The 22,981-nt window shown below is 43.9% G+C and overlaps 1 protein-coding gene across 1 annotated transcript; it reads right to left on the bottom strand.

Annotated features, from left to right (window-relative positions):
- Window positions 1-3,935: 3,935 nt before the first annotated feature.
- LOC139833807 (uncharacterized) lies at window positions 3,936-16,034 on the bottom strand. Its single transcript, XM_071824156.1, has 2 exons — window positions 15,285-16,034; window positions 3,936-4,757 (listed from the first exon to the last, which is right to left on the bottom strand). The coding sequence occupies exons 1-2, from the start codon at window positions 16,032-16,034 to the stop codon at window positions 3,936-3,938; spliced, it is 1,572 nt and encodes a 523-aa protein (XP_071680257.1).
- Between the last annotated feature and the right edge of the window lie 6,947 nt (window positions 16,035-22,981).

Below are 22,981 nucleotides of genomic sequence, written 5' to 3' on the forward strand. Positions count from 1 at the left end.
TGTTCTGGTGTCTCGTTTTTGTGCAGATATCCAACTTTCAGGAAAATCCTCGGAAATTATACGAAAGCTCCTATTTTTCCAGAAGACTGACGGAGCCAGAAGGGCAAGTCAGGTGGAGGCCCGAGGGCCCCACACCCTAGGGCGGCGCGGCCCAGGAGGGGGGCGCGCGGCCCTAGCGTGTGGCCCCCTCGGCCGGCCTCCGACGCCCTCCTTTGGACTACTTAACGCCTTCGACCTAAAAACGCACGGGGAGAAGTCGAAGTCGCCAGAAACCCTCCAGAACGCCGCCACATCGCGAAACTCCGCCTCGGGGACCAGAAGTCTCTGTTCTGGCACTCCGCCGGGACGGGGAATTGGAGGAGATCATCGCCGCCATCACCACCGACGCCTCTCCATCAACCAGCAATGTTTCCCCCATCCATGTGTGAGTAATTCCCCCGCTGTAGGCTGAAGGGGATGGTAGGGATTGGATGAGATTGGTCATGTAATAGCATAAGATTGTTAGGGCATAGTGCCTAGTGTCCGTAATTGGTACTTTGATGATATTGTTGCAACTTGTTATGCTTAATGCTTGTCACTAGGGCCCGAGTGCCATGATCTCAGATCTGAACATGTTATTATTTCATCATGATATGCATTGTTTTATGATCTTACCTGCAAGTTGTATACACATGTCGCTGTCCGGAACCAAAGGCCCCGAAGTGACAGAAATCGGGACAACCGGAGGGAATGGCGGTGATGTGAGGATCACATGTGTTCATGGAGTGTTAATGCTTTGCTCCGGTACTCTATTAAAAGGAGTACCTTAATATCCAGTAGATTCCCTAGAGGCCCGGCTGCCACCGGCTGGTAGGACAAAAGATGTTGTGCAAGTTTCTCATTGCGAGAACGTACGACTAAATATGGAACACATGCATATGGATTGCTTTGTACTTGGACACCGTTTTATTATTATCTGCAAATGCCCTGCTTTGATTGTTACATGGGTTTGTCTCATCCATGCAACGCCCGTCATCCATCCCTATGCCTACAGTATTTTAATCCTGCTGTTTACTATAATCACTATTGCTGTCTCTGTTACTCTGCTGTTGTTATTTCACTACTGCTACTGCTATAAACTATTACTACTGATAAACCCTTGCGAGCAAGTCTATTTCCAGGTGCAGCTGAATTGACAACTCCGTTGTTAAGGCTTTCAAGTATTCTTTGTCTCCCCTTGTGTCGAATCAATAAATTGGGTTTTACTTCCCGCGAAGACTGTTGCGATCCCCTATACTTGTGGGTTATCAGGGAACACATCGGCTGTGTTATGTTTGCAGAGTATAGAACTGTTAGTTTATGCGCTCTCTCACCTTCTCCCATAGACGACTGTTGTAGAGTGTCTCTATATGTTTTTAGTGCTTGCGCGCTGCCGCTTAACCCCACCATATTGCCTATGACGTTCCTGTTGCGTCCTCTAAGTCCCCTGCGTGCCTCAAGTACAAAGGATGACTGGTTGACGAATGCTTATACGTCTTGAAGTCTTGTTAAGTATGAACCCGTACTTATTGCTGCTTCTACGGGACATAACCGGGCAGGTATGAAGACCGGTGCGATGAAGGCGACGTTAGCAAGGTTACCCTTCCGGCTTGGCCTGGGCAGGGTTATGGACGCCATCGTTATCTTCAGGACTCTTAGTCCAAATTTGTATTTTGTCCGTACTCGGACATATTTGATCTTCTGTATGATTTGGATCTTTGTATGTATATTTGTATCTTGACTCGTTGGAGTCGTTGTTGTAATATATATGTATCTTGTGGGCTCTATTGTAATCCTGTTGTAATGATTACTACTCGTGATTGATTCCACCCGCATCACGTGCATGCTTCGGCGTGTACGAGGCGCTTGGTGGTGCGTCTCCTAAAATCGACATTGTGCGGATTTCGGCGGATTCGCTGGGATCCTCATGGTACCGGTTTTGGGGCGTCACAAGTTGGTATCAGAGCATCAGGTTGATGGTACCCCATGGTCCAGCCTCTAGGATAACCTTGCCAACGGTCGTTGAGTTTAGAGTGTCCAAACTATATTCTAAAATTCATTGGATAGTTCTGATTAGCTCTAATTTTTCTCCTTACCTCTATTCTTTCTCATCTTACCTATGCGAGTTTTGAGTCTTCTCTCTTATCCGAGTTTCTCTGAGTCTTAGGTCTCTACACGGGTTGGACGATCTTTGCCTTCAACCTAATAGGTTCGACTTTCGGAGGATCCCGACAGAAGCACATCATCGTCAACGGGACAACGACTTCTTGTTGGTGGTGTCGCCGTTTAACATGGAGCAAGAACTCTTGTTAGTGGTGTCGCGATGATCTACACGGTGCATGAAGACCCGATAGTTTAACCAACTTCCCCTTAGGTTAACGTGGAACCTCGGGGCGAGGTTCCTTGTTAGTGGTGTCGATTGTAACGACCCAGGGTAATACCCCGATTAGATTTTACCTGTTCTTTTCTTTTTATGCATCATCATGACATCATGCATCATAGCATCCATGTTTTCACTAATAAAATTATTTTATAAGCCCTAAGTTATTTTATTTTCCTTCTCATGTGGTTTAATAAAATCCTGCTCTTGTCTTTTCTTATTAACAAAACCCAAAACAAATATATTTGAAATACTTTGGACAAACTATTTTTTATATCAAAATCTGATCTCTAAAATGTTTGCTTTTTCTCCTTTATCTTCTGTTCCATCCCGCTCTTAATCTTTCCCACCTTTCTTCTTTAATTCGTTCTTCTTTTCACAATTCCAGAAAATAAAATCGTGTTGGCCTTTGGCCTATCCTTCTACGCATACTGAACCAACTCCACCTCTACATGGCAACTTCCTGAATAGCACGCAGGAGACGTGATCCTCCTCGCATCAGCCGCTCCACCATGCCTCCTCACAACCACTCTATTTCCCCCCCTCAGAAATCCCCACCAGAGCTCCAGATCAAACCATAGTCTTCTCGCTTTTCCTTCCGCCGCCGCCGCTGCTCCCTTTGTTCTCCAACCCTCTCCCATCTCTGTTTTTCCTTCACCACCAAGAGAGACAGCCAGAGAAGCTATTCGCTACTCCCGTCAACATGGACGCCGCCGAGCACGTGGGAGCACGGAGATCGTAGAGCCATCAACGTTTGCTTCTCCGACGACAGGAACCGGGAGCTGTAGACGCCGGGAACGGCGCCAGGACATGGTCTACACCGGAGTTGCTGCACACATCGACGTCTGTATCCCTCCCAGGGCTCATCCCCGACATCTCCGAGCACGTCCACGACCCCTGGGTGAGCTCTCCGTTCTTTTCCAGATCTTCCCCACCGTATAGCATCGCCGGTCGCCGGGTATCTGACCCGAACAGGGCATGTCCGCCATGGCTGCCGTGCGTGTCTCTACGCATGCTCTGTTGATGCCCCTTTTTGCCTCCGCTCAGACACAGTAACACAGCTGCGTATTATACCATCTCATCCTAGCATCTCCGGGTCACCGCACACAGCCACACACTTCGCCACTGCTCCCAGCACACCGGCGCCGACGCTGTCCGTCGAGCGTGTTTCTCTGATGAAATTCAGTTAAGGCTGTCAGTTTCTTTAGTAAATTCAGTTTTTTTTCCAAGCGACCCAACATGGGATCGATTTTCATTACCTTTTCAGATAACGAAAAGGACAGTACACAGGCATACATTTAAATGTTATACCGCGCACGGCAGGAAGAGGGGGGAGGGGAGGACGCCGCTGACTGCTAGCGTTTTCAGAAACTACAAACTATTACAGGAAAAACAAAAGGACAAAACAGCAGTAGTTTTTGAAGCAGGCCAACCACCAGGATCATCAGAAACTTGCTCAAAAGCAACCGAACAGGGCTATGGAGTATCGACAGGAGCAACAGCTTTAAACATCAAACATCAGTAGAGGGAATCAACATCATTCATCCATTTCCATCTGATCCTCAACAAGGTCCTCCATCATGGCATCAGCAATACGGAGCATTCTTCCTGGGCGCCCATCCATCGATGTAGCAGGCACACTCGTGGCAAGCTGAAGCAGACTGGCGGCACCCGCCCTGATGTTTTCGGCGTCCGAAGAGTTATGAAGACCTGCCCAGTAATTCATCAACACAGTAGCAAAGCTAATCAATTCATTTGGGTTATTGATGAGTTTATGATCAAAGCAAGATCTATTTCTTAGTTTCCAAATAGCCCAGCAAATGGCAGCAAGCCCAGCAATTTGAACGTTTCTACTAGCTGGGATTATCCTGGGAAGCCACCAGAAAAATTGAGTAAAGCTCCCAGGCCTATCAGGAGCTCCCAGTGCAGTTGCAACAGAGCTCCAGACGAATTTTGCTGCAACACATTCAAAGAACAAATGAGAGATAGTTTCATTTTCCTGACAGAACTGGCAGGAGGCGCTTCCCACCCAGTTTCTCTTCAGCAGGTTATCCTTTGTTGCAATAGCATTGTGCCAAATCAGCCAGAGCCAAATTTTTATCTTCAAAGGAATTCTGCTTTTCCAAAGATGCTTGAAAGATCTGTCCATTGAATTTCTGCAGAGATGGTTGTACATGGATTTAACAGTAAATTTTCCACTTTTTGTCCATTTCCAGCATGATTTGTCTTTTTCATGTGATAAGGTAGTCTGTCTCACAATATGCAGCAGACCATGCACCTGATGAGCTAGGTCAGGTGTTACAAATCTTCTAAAGGATAGATTCCACCCAAGAGCTGCTGATTCTGCAACTGTCACATTCTGTTCATTGCAGATACTAAAAATGTCTGGGAACATATTTTTCAAAGGTTGGGAGCTGCACCAAGCATCATGCCAAAAGCTTGTTAATTTTCCATTCCCCACCTTCATTCTTCTCCCACTAAGATAAGTGGGTTTGATTTTTATCATATCAGCCCATAGGGAGGAATCCCCTATGCATCTTTTTAAATAGAAGACACCTGTATCTTTCATGTATTTTCTATTCATAAAATCCTGCCAAGGGCCAGTTTCTGATTCCAGCTTCCACCACCACTTACACATAAGGCTGGTATTAAATTTTGCTAGATCCCTCAGTCCCAAGCCACCTTTTTTCCTTGGCTTACAAATCCATCTCCATTTTACAAAGTGGTATTTTCTCTTAACAGCACTGCCTGCCCAGAAGAAAGTTCTGATTGGCTTATCCATCTCTTCAATAGTGGTTTTATGAAGAAGTCTCATAGACATCTGATAAACTCCAGTGCTAGAAAGACAAGCAGATATTTTAATCATCCTTCCTCCAATGGACATGTTATTTCCAACCCAGCCACACATCTTCTTTTTTGTTGCTTCACATAGGAAACTCATTTCAGCAACAGTAGGCCTTTGATACGTCCAAAACGTATCTACTTTCCCGAACACTTTTGCTATTGTTTTGCCTCTAATTTGTGTATTTTGGATGCAACTAACACGGACTAACGCTGTTTTCAGCAGAACTGTTCTGGTGTCTCGTTTTTGTGCAGAAATCCAACTTTCAGGAAAAACCTCGGAATTTATACAGAAGGCCCTATTTTCCCAGAAGACTCACGGAGCCAGAAGGACAAGTTGGGTGGAGGCCCGAGGGCCCCACACCACCAGGCGGCGCGGCCCAGGGGGGGGGGCCCGCGCGGCCCTATGGTGTGGCCCCCTCGGCCGGCCTCCGACGCCCTCCTTCGGACTATTTATCGGCCTCGTCCTAAAAACGCACGGGGAGAAGTCGAAGTCGCCAGAAACCCTCCAGAACGCCGCCACATCGCGAAACTCCGTCGCAGGAGCCAGAAGTCTCCGTTCTGGCACTCCGCCGGGACGGGGAATTGGAGGAGATCATCACCGCCATCACCACCGACGCCTCTCCATCAACCAGCAATGTTTCCCCCATCCATGTGTGAGTAATTCCCCCGCTGTAGGCTGAAGGGGATGGTAGGGATTGGATGAGATTGGTCATGTAATAGCATTAGATTGTTAGGGCATAGTGCCTAGTGTCCGTAATTGGTACTTTGATGATATTGTTGCAACTTGTTATGCTTAATGCTTGTCACTAGGGCCCGAGTGCCATGATCTCAGATCTGAACATGTTATTATTTCATCATGATATTCATTGTTTATGGTCTTACCTGCAAGTTGTATACACATGTCGCTGTCCGGAACCAATGGCCCCGAAGTGACAGAAATAGGGACAACCGGAGGGGATGGTAGTGACGTGAGGATCACATGTGTTCACGGAGTGTTAATGCTTTGCTCCGGTACTCTATTAAAAGGAGTACCTTAATATCCAGTAGATTCCCTTGAGGCCCGGCTGCCACCGGCTGGTAGGACAAAAGATGTTGTGCAAGTTTCTCATTGCGAGCACGTACGACTATAATCGGAACACATGCCTATTGATTGCTTTGTACTTCGACACCATTTTATTATTATCTGCAAATGCCCTGCTATGATTGTTACATGAGTTTCTCTCATCCATGCAACGCCCGTTATCCATCCCTGTGCCTACAGTATTTTAATCCTGCTGTTTACTATAATTACTACTGCTGTTTCTGCTACTCTGAGGCTGTTATTTCACTATCAAGCTATCGCTATAAAACTGTTACTACTGATAAACTCTTGCGAGCAAGTCTGTTTCCAGGTGCAGCTGAATTGACAACTCCGCTGTTAAGGCTTCCAAGTATTCTTTGTCTCCCCTTGTGTCGAATCAATAAATTGGGTTATACTACCGGCGAAGACCGCTGCGATCCCCTATACTTGTGGGTTATCAAGACTGTTTTCTGGCGCCGTTGCCGGGGAGCATAGCTTTATTTGGAAGTTCACTTGGATTGATATTGTTCGCTGCAAATTCTCCATCATGGGTAAATCTCGCGATCCTAAAGTCGCCATATTACCATCCACTACAAGAAAAGGTACAACTCTGAGTACCTCTGCTGCTCTTGATTCACCATCTGTGATAAGTCAACTTGTTTCACCGCCGCAAGCTTCACTTGCTGGTACTTCTGCTGAATCTGAAAACTCTTATAATATTGATAATGTTTCTGCTATGCTTGATGATAGTGATTCATTGGGATCCTTTCTAGATGCTACAATTGCTAGGTCTAGACAAATTGAAAATGCTAAAACTCCTAATGCTACTACACCTGTTAGTTCACCTGAACTTGATTATTCTAGTGATGATCCTGATGAGGATTATGTGGAGCTTAATGATGATTTTATTAATAGATGCAATGCTACTACTGATGCAAGAAAAATTAAAAAGTTTCTCGCACAATATACTTTTAGACATAAGTTATCTCCTGATCCTGAATTTGCCACATCTCCTATATGCATTAAGGATAAAGATTATGATTTTTCTCTTGATCTATCTCATATAGCTATTGTAGAGAAAACACCCTTTTGTGGTACTGAAAAAGAAAGTGCTGTAGAACACATGATTGAGCTTTCTTCTATGAGTAGCTTATTTTTTGATGATGTCAAGATGCGTACTTACTTTGTCGCTAAAATTTTTCCTTTCTCATTAAAGGATGATGCTAAAACTTGGTATAATAATTTGCCTCCTGGTTCTATTAAAAATCCAACTGAGCTGCGTGATGTTTTCTTTCGAAAATACTTTCCTGCTAGTGCTCAACATATTGTTTTACAGAAAATTTATAGGTTTGACCAGGGAGATGAAGAGAAATTGCCCGAGGCTTGGACAAGATTTTGTTCTCTTATCAGAGCTCGACCTGGACATGATTTAGAAAAGAATGATCTACTTGATATATTTTATAGTGGACTAACCATTGCGTCTAGAGCATATTTGGATAGTTGTGCTGGTTGTGTTTTCAGGAAAAGAACTCCAGCATTTAAGTCAAGAATTATTGGCTAGAATAAGCCGGAATTATGATGATTGGACTACACCTGAACCAACTCCAACACCAATATTGAAGAAGAGGGGTTTAATTAAATTGAATGATGAAGATATGAGGGAAGCTAAGAAGTCTCTCAAGGAGAAAGGTATTAAATCCGAAGATGTGAAGAATCTACCTCCCATAGAAGATATATGTGAGACAATTCCCCCTTCAACCATGATTGAGGTAAACTCCCTTCAACGCTTTACTAGGGAAGATATTCCGTATTCAAAACCTCCTGCTCAATGCTTAGATGAGTTTGATAATTATATTGTTAAGCAAGAAAATTTTAATATGAGAGTAGAGAATCATCTAATGGAAAATTCTCAAGCTATTAGCAATTTGCATGATATTGTGGAGAGAACCTCCAATGATGTTAAGATGCTTGTTAAACATTTTCAAATGGTTCAAACTCAAATTGATCAACTCACTAAAGTTCAAAATGACTTGTTAAAAAATAATTCCAAAGAGAAACATGCTTATGAAGTAACAACTAGAGGAGGTGTCTCTACCCAGGATCCTCTATATCCTGAAGGGCATCCCAAAAGAATTGGACAAGATTCTCAACGAATTGAACCTAGTGCTCCTTCTAAGAAAAAGAAGAAGAAACATAAAAATGTTGTAGAATCCTCTGAACCTGTTAATGATCCTAATAGTATTTCTATTTCTGATGCTGAAACTGAAAGTGGTAATGAACATGACAATGGTAATGATAATGATAAGAATGACGCTTCTGATAAAGAAGAAGTTGAAGATGAACCTGACAAGCATGCTAAAAATAAAAAGTATACTAAAGAAGATTTTATTGCTAAGAAACATGGTAATGAAAGAGAACCTTGGGTGCAAAAGCAAATGCCTTTTCCTGCCAAGAAACTAAAATCAAAGGAAGAAGAACACTATAATAAATTTTGTGATTGGATGAAACCTTTATTCTTGCAAATCCCTTTGACTGATGCTATTAAATTGCCTCCTTATTCAAAGTATATGAAAGATATTGTTACAAACAAAAGGAAAATCCCCAATGAGGAAATTTCCACCATGCTTGCTAATTACTCTTTCAATGGCAAAGTTCCAAAGAAGTTGGGCGACCCAGGTATACCTACTATTCCTTGTTCTATTAAGAATAATTATGTTAAAACTGCTCTATGTGACTTGGGAGCCGGTGTTAGTGTTATGCCTTTTTCTCTCTATAAGAGACTTTATTTAGATAAGTTGATACCTACTGATATATCTTTGCAAATGGCTGATAAATCTACTGCTATTCCTGTTGGTATATGTGAGGATGTTCCTGTTCAAGTTACTACTAACTGCTTGATATTAACTGATTTTGTTGTGTAGGAAATTCCTGAAGATGATAATATGTCTATTATTCTTGGGAGACCTTTTCTTAACACCGCAGGGGGTGTTATTGATTGCAACAAAGGGAAGGTTACTTTCAATGTTGATGATAAGGAGCATACCGTCTATTTCCCCAAGAGGATTGATAAAATATGTGGAGTTAATACTATCTCTAATGTGAGAACTATCAAAGTTGGAACTATTGATTGTCCAATATATGAGCCTAAAGAAGAATATCAAACTCTTATGATTGGATCCATATCAATACAATACAAGGTAACATGATTGATTTGAGGTTTATTTCTTCATATGTTATGTAAAATTTATTTGGTGGCAAGACTTGATCAACCTTGTTAACAAATACTTTTTATATGCATAGAGGGGTAAACAACATCTCTTTCTTCCTCCACTTGCTCTACTTGCTGTAGCATTTTTGATTTGCAAAGTTCCTTAGTTAATTAGAGATTTCAAAAAATTTCCTGCACAGTAATAATAAACTTAATACCCAGAAAAGTGCATTTTTCAAATTTTTCAAAAATTCACAAAAATTATACCGTTGGTCCTATTTTTCGACGAGGCACCTGGGAGCACAAGAGGATGACCAGTGGGGCACCCCAGGGGGCCACCCCACCAGCTGGCGCGGCCAAGGAGGGGGGCGCGCCACCCTGTGGTGTGGGCCCCTCCTTGCCCCACTTTGCCATCTCTTCCTCCCAGAATCTTCTCTCTCCCGAAAAAACTCGAACCAGCTTTCTCTCACTCGCGTTTTTGCTCAAGAGCTCAGGATTTTTCGATCTCCTTGCTCAGCCCAGATTTCCTGCTGAAATTTGGCACATTTGTTCCTTGGTATGTGACTCCTCCAATGATCCAAGTAGAATTTCGTTTGGTTGAGTATATCTTGATTATTTTGCTGTTGTAGGTAACATGTATGGTGAGCTTGCATGCTTGTTCTAAGTTGTATAAACTAGTTTTGATGCATGATTAGTACTCTAGCAAGTTCCTATAGTAGTTTCCCTTGATTATATGTCACCAAATCAAATTTTATAATGATTGTTGAAAAATTTCAGAATATGGAGTGGAATAGATATCAATTGAATCAACAAGAATTGGAGGTACAACAAGTCATGAGAGTGAATCGCGAAGAGGGGGTATACCCTTCTTACTACCCGTGCGCCGATTTCATGGGAAGCGCAGGAATATTGGAAGATGTTCAAAGGCTAATTCTTCGTGCAGGGTTGAGCAACTTTGTTGATGGAGAACCAAGCCAATATGCAAAATTAACTATGTCTTTTGTGCAGGACTTTAAGTTCAATTGGTCGCGTTCTAACCCCACGGTTCAGTATAAGATTTATAATAAAGCTGTCAACTTGCCATTCAGTGATTTTTGTGCAGCCATTAAAGTGCCGCAATGGGGATTGTGCGAGAAGATGAGGGGATCGCCGCAAGAGCTCTCGAATCTCTACAAGATGATTTGTCATGGAAGGAGCTTCTCAGAGGATAGTGGTAAAATTAGTAGTATTCAACTCCCAGCCATTCGTTACTTTGCTTATTTCATCACCAAGTGCGTTCTTGCCAGAAGGAATGGAAGTAAGTTATCTATCCCGGATTTAGCCTTCTTAGCTGCTGCATTACAAGGTGATAGGACTTATAACTTGGGTGCTTTGATAGCCTATAGACTTGCTACTAACCGTGAGAAGGGAGGAATTTGTGGAGGTCTCATCGCCTCTCGTTTATTAGCTATGCATGGTGTAGAACCTCACCATCTTGATATTCCGCTCACCGTAGAGAAACTTGACATAGCCTCCATGATTAATCATGAATTTGTTTCTAATTCATCTAACTTGGGTAACCTGTTGTACAAGATGACTTTTTATAAGAAAACTTGGAGGTTAACTAAGAAAACTGAAAAACTAGTAAAATTGCCTGCGCCTGTTCTATTTAACCTTGATTCCAGGAATGATTGGTCAGTCACAGAAGGTGCACTGAATGCACACATAGAGGGAGGAGGCCATCATGCAAGAGACAACACGGAGGAGGCCGAGGAACCCCTCGACTCATCCGATGCAGCAAGTTCCTCACATCAACATTTTGGAAATGTGGAGCCTCCACGTTCTTCTTCTGCACAGTGGCCCTACTATGACTACGCCATGTACGATCCACCGGCGTGGAACCCTGACCCTCGCTGGGGTTGATCTCCACTTAGGACAAAAGCCTAAGCTTGGGGGGAGGTATACCGGAATCACTCATTCTTTGCATATTATGATTGCTGGATACTTGTATATACTTGTTTAGTTTGTTTGAGTGGTTTTCTAATGAGAGGAAGATGATATTTGGAGAAGTGCTGATTGAAAACAGATTCTGGGCTGTCACCATAAAAATTCTCAAAAACAGCCAGAACGTTATTTTGCGAAGCCAATTTTTTTGCATGTTCCCCAGGTTGTTATCTAACTTTCATTAGTTGAACACTTTTCGAGCTGAGCAACGGAAGATTTTTGTAAAAATCTATTTCTGTACTGCTGTCAAGTTTTGGCAGATTTCTGCCATCTTGCTTTTCTGTGTTTCTTTTAGTTTTCATTTTCTTGTTTTTGCTTTGTTTCTTTCCTTAAACACAAAAAGACCAAAAATATTTCTGTTATTTCTCTTCATCATTTGTTTGTTTTGGTTTCTTGCATTTATTTCGCTTTATTTGCTATTACTAGTTTGCTATAAGAAAACCCAAAAAGATTTTGCTTTGTTTGTTTGTTTCCTTTGTTCTTGTTTCCAATTTGAAAACACCAAAAATATTTGCTGTTCTTCTTTGGTTTGTAAAGTTCATTATGAGTTCAATGGTCTTCGGTGGCTGGAGCGTGGTTTTCATTTCATATTATCCAAGCTACACAAGTGAAAGGCAATAATGACGATCTACGACAATTGGATTGTGGTGAGAGGCTGGTATGAACTCTATTTGTTTTCATTTTTGTACATATACTCATCCATGTGAGCATGCTTAGTTGGTTCATGTGAGGTATATGTCATTTGAGAAAGTCTAGTAGTTCATGATCTCTCATGTTTAGCTCCAATTTATTAATATGAGTAGCATGTCATGGATGTTTGCTTGCATTGTTTTATTCATAAGTAAGTATGGCATTGTGGTATCCTCCTCTGAATAATTCATTTATATAGACTTGGCACATGCTCACGCATGCATATGACTGAACAAAAGTCAATTAAGCCTCGATGATTTAATTTGCTTCAGAGTTCTTGTATCACTTTTATGCCTCAGTTAATTTATTTTGCCGCAAGCATGATTATGACAGTTACTGCTCTCTTGATTGTCGCTTCCCAGTCTATTGCTAGCCTTCACTTGTACTGAGCGGGAATGCTGCTCGTGCTTCCAAACCCCTGAAAACCAAGTTATTCCAAAGTGTCCACCATAAATACCTATGCATGGCATTTCAAACCATTCCAAGTAAATTCTCATGCGCTACCTTTAAAACCTTCAAAATGCTTCTCAATTTGTGTCAATGTTTTATAGCTCATGAGGAAGTATGTGGTGTTTATCTCTCGACCTTGTCATTTACTTTTGACGGACTTTCATAATAAGAGCTGGCAACGGGGTGCCCAGCCCCAAATTAATCAAATTAAATTCTCTTCACATGTTTGCCCTGATTCATCAGTAAGCAACTTAAATTTGCAAATAGACACTCCTCCATGGTATGAGATTGATTGGAAGGCACCCGAGGATTCAGTTAGCCATGGCTTGTGTAAGCAAAGGTTGGGGGGAGTGTCATCATCATAATAAAAATAAAATAAAAAGGCACTCCTTCATGGTATGTGATTGTTGGCAGGCACCCGAGGATTCGGTTAGCCATGGTTTGTGTAAGAAAGTCTGGAAGGAGTGCCACATAAACATGCAAATAATTCATGGGAGCCGCTCTTGAAAGTCTGGTTGGCGAGGTAGTTAGTGTACCCATTACCATTCGTTGACAACAACAAACACCTCTCAAAATAGTTTTACTCTTGTTTTCAAAATGAAAAGCTCTAGCGCATGTTAATCCCTGCTTCCTTCTGCGAAGGGTCAATCTTTTACTTTTATGTTGTGTCTCCATTGTTCCTTTGAGCACTATCTTGAGAGCACAACTGTCATTCTTAGTATAATATGCTTGTCTCAAAATATTATTGATTGTGGTATAACTTTGATGCTTTTATCTTTGACAATCTCTATTTCTAGTCTTTCTATGAACCTCAGAGGTGCCTGGGCATTTATGTTTTGCTATTCAAATACAGGCAAGCGAGATACCACTTTATCATATTCTCTTATGAACATTGCAATCCTGTTTATATACATGATTCATGATGCTTATTATTAATTGTTGGTACCTCTCCATGATTGATATAGCTGTTAGATGATCTTATTTGCATGTATCTCATTATGAACTGCTTAAGTATTAGCCATAGCATGAGAATATATACATCATATGAGCAAATGTGTTCATGAAAGTTCTTTTATCGCTCAGTTGTTAACTGAATTGCTTGAGGACAAGCAATAAGCTAAGCTTGGGGGGAGTTGATACGTCCAAAACGTATCTACTTTCCCGAACACTTTTGCTATTGTTTTGCCTCTAATTTGTGTATTTTGGATGCAACTAACACGGACTAACGCTGTTTTCAGCGGAACTGTTCTGGTGTCTCGTTTTTGTGCAGAAATCCAACTTTCAGGAAAAACCTCGGAATTTATACAGAAGGCCCTATTTTCCCAGAAGACTCACGGAGCCAGAAGGACAAGTTGGGTGGAGGCCCGAGGGCCCCACACCACCAGGCGGCGCGGCCCAGGGGGGGGGGGCCGCGCGGCCCTATTGTGTGGCCCCCTCGGCCGGCCTCCGACGCCCTCCTTCGGACTATTTATCGGCCTCGACCTAAAAACGCACGGGGAGAAGTCGAAGTCGCCAGAAACCCTCCAGAACGCCGCCACATCGCGAAACTCCGTCGCAGGAGCCAGAAGTCTCCGTTCTGGCACTCCGCCGGGACGGGGAATTGGAGGAGATCATCACCGCCATCACCACCGACGCCTCTCCATCAACCAGCAATGTTTCCCCCATCTATGTGTGAGTAATTCCCCCGCTGTAGGCTGAAGGGGATGGTAGGGATTGGATGAGATTGGTCATGTAATAGCATTAGATTGTTAGGGCATAGTGCCTAGTGTCCGTAATTGGTACTTTGATGATATTGTTGCAACTTGTTATGCTTAATGCTTGTCACTAGGGCCCGAGTGCCATGATCTCAGATCTGAACATGTTATTATTTCATCATGATATTCATTGTTTATGGTCTTACCTGCAAGTTGTATACACATGTCGCTGTCCGGAACCAATGGCCCCGAAGTGACAGAAATCGGGACAACCGGAGGGGATGGTAGTGACGTGAGGATCACATGTGTTCACGGAGTGTTAATGCTTTGCTCCTGTACTCTATTAAAAGGAGTACCTTAATATCCAGTAGATTCCCTTGAGGCCCGGCTGCCACCGGCTGGTAGGACAAAAGATGTTGTGCAAGTTTCTCATTGCGAGCACGTACGACTATAATCGGAACACATGCCTATTGATTGCTTTGCACTTCGACACCGTTTTATTATTATCTGCAAATGACCTTCTATGATTGTTACATGAGTTTCTCTCATCCATGCAACGCCCGTTATCCATCCCTGTGCCTACAGTATTTTAATCCTACTGTTTACTATAATTACTACTGCTGTTTCTGCTACTCTGCTGCTGTTATTTCACTACTGCTACTGCTATAAAACTGTTACTACTGATAAACTCTTGCGAGCAAGTCTGTTTCCAGGTGCAGCTGAATTGACAACTCCGCTGTTAAGGCTTCCAAGTATTCTTTGTCTCCCCTTGTGTCGAATCAATAAATTGGGTTATACTACCCGCGAAGACCGCTGCGATCCCCTATACTTGTGGGTTATCAGCCTTCTAGCTGAAATAGGGGTACCCAGATACTTTATAGGCCAGTCTCCACTCCGACAATTAAAAAGTTCAGAGTAACACTGCATTTTACTGTCATCTGGCATAATCAGCATAACCTCACTCTTGTCAAAGTTTATTTTTAATCCAGACATTGCTTCAAAGAGGTATGAAAGAAGTTTCAGATTTCTGGCCTGTTCCACATCATCTTGTATCAAAAGGATAGTGTCATCTGCATACTGAAGCATGGCAACACCATTTTGGACAATATTATCGGCCAGACCAGTCAGCAAACCATTCTGCTGGGCAATGGAAATCATTTTTGCAAGACTGTTGGCTGCCATATTGAAGAGAAAAGGTGCAAAGGGGTCTCCCTGTCTAACACCTTTGTGACTGCCAAAATATGCTCCTTTCCTGTCATTAACCTTGACACTAAGTGTCCCATCAGCAACTACTTTTCTAATCCAAATCATCCAGCTGTCACTGGAGCCTTTTTGTTTGCAGCAATCAAACAGGAAGTTCCAATTAACCTTATCATATGCTTTTTCAAAGTCAATTTTCAGCACCACTCCTTGCTGTTTTCTGAATTTGGATTCTCTTAAAACCTCTTGTAGCAAAGCAACCCCATCAGTGATATATCTTCCTTTGATAAAAGCAATTTGACTCAGGTGGATGATCTTGTTCATTACAGGGACAGCTCTGTTTGTTAAAGCTTTAGTGAAAATCTTGAAGAGAACTTGCAGCAAACAGATTGGTCTAAATTTTTGTATCTTATCAGCCTCAGGTCCTTTTGGTATTAAAGTAATAATACCATAGTTTATTCTCTTCAAATCAATTCTGTGCCTATGGAAATCATTAAAGGCAGCCATAATGTCCAACTTGATAATGTCCCAACAGACTTTGTAGAATTCAGCAGCCAGCAGGGATGCCATCAGGGCCAGCTGCTTTATTATTCTCCATCTGATCTATTGTGTTCTTTATCTCCTCTTCACTGAAAGGTTTGTCCATTGTTTCTCTATCAAGGTCATCAAGTTTTTCCTCTAAAGACCATGTTTCATCAGCAAGTCTGATTCCAGAATCATTTGCAGGGCCAAAAAGGTTTTTATAGAAAGCAGTAGCATGTTCTAACAGGTCAGGAGTTCCTTGGATAATGTTATCTCCATCTTTCAAGGAAAAAATAGTTCTTTTTCTTTTGCAGCCATTTGATATTCTGTGAAAGAAAGCAGTATTACTATCCCCCTGTAGCAGCCATTTTTCCCTTGATCTTTGATGCCAGTAGCTCTCCTCTCTGTCTAAAATAGACAAAAGTTCTTTTTGAATCTGGGCTCTCCTTCTTATCTGATCAGCATCAAGGGGATAAAGCTCCTCCTGCAATTCCAATGTCTCAAGTTCACAACCAATTTCCTTCTTCCTTTTAATATCTCTTCCCCTCAGATTTGCACCCCACCCTTTCAGATCATTCTTAACATTTTTCAGTTTCATTTGGATAATATGCAAGCTGTCAGTGGCTCTCACAGGTTTATGCCAAGCTCTGTTTACTCTATCAAGGAAATCATCTTGTTGTATCCATGACTTTTCAAATTTAAAATCTCTAGATGGCCTGTCTTTCTGTTCCATAGTATCAAGAATGAGTGGATTATGATCAGAGATTTCTCTGACAAGCTTGTGTACAATAGTAAGAGGGAATAAATTTTCCCAGGCATCATTCATTAAGAATCTGTCTAGCTTTTCCAAAGTGGGATCCTGCTGATTATTTGTCCAAGTAAAGTGACCCCAGACATATATATCTCTCTCAAGGCATGGCTGTTGATGATGGAATTGAAAATATCAGTCCATCTGTTTTTCCTCAGGATCTTATTCTTTTCAGATGAAAATCTGACTATGTTAAAGTCACCACCTACCAGGAGAGGAAGGCTTTGGTCACTGCAGACATTACCCAGTTCAGCTAGGAAATCTCCCTTGTCCTCCAATTGTGCTGCTCCATAAACAATGACTAAATTCCATTTCAGCTGAAGTTTCAAATCCAGCAATTTCACCTTGATATGGAACCTTCCCAGACTAGTTTCACAAACTTCAAACCTGGATAGCCTAAAGCCACCCAAGATCCCACCACTTCTGCCGACAGATGGTAACCATCTCCAGTCAAACAAGCTGTATGGATCAATTTTCTTGAAGAAACTGGTTGAGTAATCCTTCTTGATTGTTTCCTGAAGTCCCACAAAATCAATCTCTTGCTCTCTCAACAGATCTGACAGGAAAACACCCATACCTTTCTTACCAACACCTCTACAATTCAGAGTTGCTCCTATCATAGATATCTCTTGTTTTGCTTCCTGTTCCTGGCTCCAGTTACAATGCCACACAAAGGGTGGTCATTGGCAACTTTCACCGAGGCAACACTTGATCTGGCATGTGCTCCTCCCGAGGCAACACCTGATTTGGCTAGTGTCCCTCTTAAAGATTTTATGTCTGCTAACCTTTTCTTCTTTTTTGTCTTTCTGGAAACCACAGGAGTATATTCTTCCATATCATCATCAACATTATCAGATAAACCAAGCAATAGGATTTGGGTGGTAGTTTGTGAGGTTGGTATAGTTTCATTTTTCTCCTGCATCACATTGATAGAATGCCTAGCAATCTCTAGATCTTTAAGGTAATTAACTTTTTCAGTAGGGAAGGAGTCATGACTAATGCCCATTTCCAGAGCTCTAGCAATAATATCATCATCATCAAGAGCAGCAAAGGAATTAGAGGAATTAAGAGTTGTACCTGCCAGATTTTTCTTTTCTGCAGCAACCTTGGCTTTGTCATCAATCCTGGTAGAGATGCTTCCTTGACCAGCCACTCTTGTGCTTCTTCTCCTGTCATCATCATCAGTATGAATGGTCTGTTTGATTCTTGGAGCATCAGGGGGATTTTCCTGTGAGGCCAGTTCTTCTTCTTGGGTGCTCTCCACCTCAGGCTGGGAACCATCTGCAGGGATAACCACCGCAGTGTGCGCCTGCCTAACAGTGGGTACAACAAGAGCAAGGATACCTGTCCCTGATGGAATGAAAGGCATATCAGTAGCTTGACTTGATTCACCACTCTCACCACTGCTACCATAGTCCACCTGTTCATCAGATAAATCATCATTTTCTGCAGTGTTCTCCACAATGGGGGGCAAGATATGACTGAACTGTTTCTTCAGATGGAAAGATTTGTCACTGTTGGAGGAAGCAAGTCCACTGATGAATTTCTGGAAAGAAGGGTCCTTTCTCTGTGCAAGAAGCTCCGCATCACAATCTAACTGTCCCCTGCTTACCTGACTAGAAGCCTGATCAACAACCACCTCACCTTGAAGCTCAAGCAAGCCAGCTTGACTTCTTATGTCACCAAGACAGGGAGAAGAGGGTGAACTGTTCTCAACAACTTTGTTCTTACCTTTTTCTGTCTGTGAAAACTGTCTGTTATGAGTATTGTTGTAAGTGATCTGTCTCTGAGTACCAGAAGATGCTCCCAAGCCGACAGCTGGAGGAGCAGACTGTGAACCATCCTCAGAATCAATACCACCTATTTTCTGCCTTTTTGGTGTCCCATGTTCATTATTATTTCCAGCAATGTGCTCAGTAGCACCAGTTCTAGCAGCAGGAGGAGGACTTGGTTCAAAGAGCTCTCTGGTTTACTGTAATTCATAGAAACCTTTTTTAATTTCAGCAAGCCTTGTATTGGGTACTAAGGAAAGATCCTGACATCCAATCTTAACCCTGACATAGGCAAAGTTCCTCAGACAGTTCTTATCAATAGCTAGAGGCTTCCCAACAAGACTAGCAGCATAAAAAGCAGTTGATTTACTTATGAACTTCATAGGTATCCCTTTGATTCTGAACCATGCTTCCTCCATTACCCTAATAGGTTCAATATCACCTGTCCATTTTTCAAGATTGATGATGGCACCAGGGACAGTTTTCATGAATAACTTACCAAAGTGAGCAAGCTCCTCAATGGCTTTTGCAGAAGGAAATCTTGTTCTGAATTCAGTGGGAGAGACAACCTTTGCAAAGAATCTCCAGTTTATCTTCATGGAGTCAGCCCAAACATCAAATTCGTGTTCAATGTCTCTGCAGTTGACATCACCTTTTTCCACAGTAATGTGTGCATAGTTCATCTGATCTAATGGAGGTGATTCAAGTTCAGCAGCTGGAATTGAATAGAAGCCAGAACCAAATTCCTCACTCCCATAGTATGGAGCAACATACTCCCATGGTTCGCGATCTTGACAGACTTGCATAAGGTGATTCGATCCACAACAGGCACATGCTATGCAGACAGGATTAGCAACAGCAGTTTGTCTAGTTGAAGCACCAGCAGTAGCCATCACCAGTGGAGGTACAGAGGACCCCACTGGATCCGGAGCAGAAGATAGAGTAGCAGACCTAGCAGGTATCCTAATACTCGGAGCAAGACCATCAAGAGCAGGCTGATTACTGACTACTGTATCTACACGATCAGACTGAGGAATGATAGAAGTGTTTCGACTTACATCAGGGGATCTGCTTCGCGCAGATGGATTGGCGTTGGAGGATCCAGGCAGCATCTCAGATCTATGCGCCCATCTGTCTCTTGCGCGAGCTTCGTCTTCAATACGCCTTTGCTCCTCAAGGGCACGATCACGGGCCAGACGCTCCGTATTACGATCAGCTTCTCGATGGCGTTCATCATCCAGCCGACGATGATTTTCTCCCCTTCTTCGCTCTTCTTCATGGAGACGCTCTTGATCAGCTAGCCGGCGATCTTCTTCACGGCGACGTTCATCCTCCCAGCGCCAGTTGTCTTCACGGCGGCGCTCCTCTTCCCACCGCCGTTGTTCTTCCCGACGATCCGCTTCAGATCCGACACGCGGGCGATTTCCAAAATAGCCGTGCGGCGGGGATCGACCACGAACAGGAGATCTTCGAGGCGGAGATCTACGAGGGCCGCCAAATCTCCGATCCATGGTAGGAGCAGTGGATGCGATGGTGGCGAAGGATCTTTGATCTCCCGATCTCACTCCTTGCCAATTTTGGGGTGGATCTGGTGGTTGGAAAACACGAGACGTGGGATTGGAGCTAGGGTTTGGTACGAAGACAACCCTCGCGTAGGCAACCGATCTAGGGTTGATGCGAATGAGGGGAATGGGGAATAGAGGAGGCCGATCCGGACAGTCTCCTGAAGTAAACGCATCGCCATGAACAGTACTGGGCTGAGGCCCAGAAATAGGATCCGCCATTGTTCCTCCCGGGCCAAGCTGGCCCCCCGTGCGGATCACAGGACACACACGCGCAAAGGGCGGTGCGGCCTATCGATCACGCACAGAACTAGATCTCACCTCCGGCCCGATACGAATCTTTAATCCTTCAAATGCGATGTTGGTGCCGAATCTGTTGTCGTCAGAAACCCACCGGCGGGTAGCGACAGGCAACACAGTAGAGCCGGGAACAACTTAGGGCTTCGGCTGGCCCTGGTCCCTCCGAGCGACGGCCCGCAAAGCTTTCTGGTCACACGTCCGATGCTGATGCTAGGGCGTGCCACCTGACCTATACCGGTCGTAAGGTGATGGAGATGCCTCGCTTAGTTTCCTGCATGGCATACACGTAAACATTAAATACGAGCCTCGATCGGCTCTCAGGTTATCCTGTGAATCGGCTCATGGGAGCCGATCCACCCATGATTCGTACGAGGTGCACGAATATATGGTGGTCCTGCTTGATCAAGATAAAGCTGATAAGATCTACGACGATTTGGGGTTTTCACCGCATAATCGGAACATCCTACTCAGGATTGGGCCTCGCGGCCACGCACGGTGATCGTAAGCCGATCCTAGACAAGGCCTAAAAACCAACACGAGGTTGATCCCCGGAACATCCTGTCTAGGACTTGCGAACGACACCCTACGTGCCGCTGGATCCTCCAGCCCCTTATAAGGCCTAACTATTGCAGATATTAAACTAATCCTTGAAGAATCAAGGAGCAACCGTAACGGATCGAATTTACTAAACTATGATCAAGCGGGGTGCCGCCCCTACACCTAAGATAGGTGTAAGGGCGGCTAGACATGCAAGGGTTGCACTACGCAAGCATATGATACGAAGAACTATGCTAACCCTAACACATCTATGATAACTACGTTGCTCGCCATCAAAAAGGCTTCAGTACGAGCAACGCATGAACAACGTGGAGCTTGTGCTGCCTAGATCGCAAGATGTGATCTAGGCAGCATGTCGCTTACCGGTAGAAACCCTCGAGACGAAGGAGTTGGCGATGCGCCGAGATTGATTTGTGTTGGTTGAACGTTGGTTGTTGTTTATTCCATAAACCCTAGATACATATTTATAGTCCGTAGACTCTCTAATCGTGGGAATAGTCCCAACCGGGCACGGGCCCAACTCTAACTAACCGACACGTATCCTACTATGTTACAGATACACGGGCAAACTAGCCCAAACTTGCTATTCAAGGCCGATTCACGTATATTCTTCAATATATAATCTTCAAGTCCACCTTGATCGCGGCCCACCTCTGACTTGGTCAAATTCCGGTGATAACACATGCCCCCCTGGTTTTGGAATTGATAATTCCAAAATCACTCTGTCCTTCCTTCACCGGGTCATGTCATAGCAGAGCAGAACCATCGCAGTATCCTTCATCATGACGCCCTGTCTTCTCAACTTCTCCGCGTGACTTGGCAGTTTATTCTTTGGGCACCACCTCCTCGGGAACTGTTGTGGCATTGAATCTCTACCATATCCCCCTTTACTTAACCGTGCCGAAAAGTTCGCCTCTTCATCCCCTGCTCTGTTCTGGCCATCGGCACCCAAGAAATCCCCGACCCAGAGCAATGTCTTCCTCATCTTCTTCCTCCGGACTTTCTTCCTCTTCCCGCGAAACACCGGAGGACATACGCGCCCCAGAGAAGTGGGACCAGGAGGACCACGCCTCCTCCGTTTGGTCTGAGGACGACAAGTCCTTGACCAGTGGAGATGAAGACCTCCAGTTCCTTGCTGATGGGGAGCTGGAGCCGGAGAGCGAGGACGACGCGTTCCCCTGGGACGATTACACCTCTTCTGAGGAAGAGGATGAGGGGGAGGAAGAGGAGGAGGACGACACCTCCTCCGATGAACCGCCGGCCAAGCGTTTCTGCCCCTGGCCGGGGAACCTCAGCGACTTCGACAGCGACGATGATGCTGACGAGGAGGACGAGGACGATGAGGGCCCTGCTGGCGGCCGCGGCAGCAGTGACGAGGAGCTCGCTGGTAGCAGCGTTGACGAGAGCTCCGACGATGAGGGCAGCGACGGCCCGTAGAGTAGGACCTAGTAGTATAGGCCTAGCAGTAGTAGATTGGCCCATCAGGCCCCACTTTTGTTCTTCCTCCCTTGAGCAATCGACTCCATCTTTGTAAGAAATTCCCTCATTAATGAAGAAATATTTCTCCCTCAGCTTGCTTTCTTGTTAATTCTGCCGATTGTCAAACGAAGTCACTGTGCAGAGAGCCGATGGTAGGGCATTGGCTTGCGATAACCGCCTATTCACATGATCAAACAGGTCTCATTCGTGCCCACGCCACCTTCGAATTTCAGACGTACAGATTCGAGAAACCCGACAAAAGAATCATCTCAAATGCCATGGGTCCTAACTCAAGAATGATCTGCTGACCTGCTCAATGAGCCGATGATAACACACCGGTCGCTCACAATCCATCCTTCATCCTCCCAACTGACGACTTTGAGATCTGATGTGCAAAGGGTTAATGATGATGGATCCCCTTTTGGATTCCTTCTAGCAGCTCTGATGGTCTTC

This window comes from Lolium perenne, chromosome 7 (genome assembly GCF_019359855.2).
Source record: "Lolium perenne isolate Kyuss_39 chromosome 7, Kyuss_2.0, whole genome shotgun sequence".
NCBI lineage: Eukaryota > Viridiplantae > Streptophyta > Magnoliopsida > Poales > Poaceae > Lolium > Lolium perenne.

Excerpts from the sequence above, each read along its gene's own strand:
- LOC139833807 (XM_071824156.1), bottom strand. The coding sequence starts at position 16,034 with ATGGCTGCCTTTAATGATTTCCATAGGCACAGAATTGATTTGAAGAGA. Across the intron at positions 4,758-15,284 it reads TAAACTTTGACAAGAGTGAG|AATGTGACAGTTGCAGAATC; the intron begins GTTATGCTGATT and ends TGCAATGAACAG.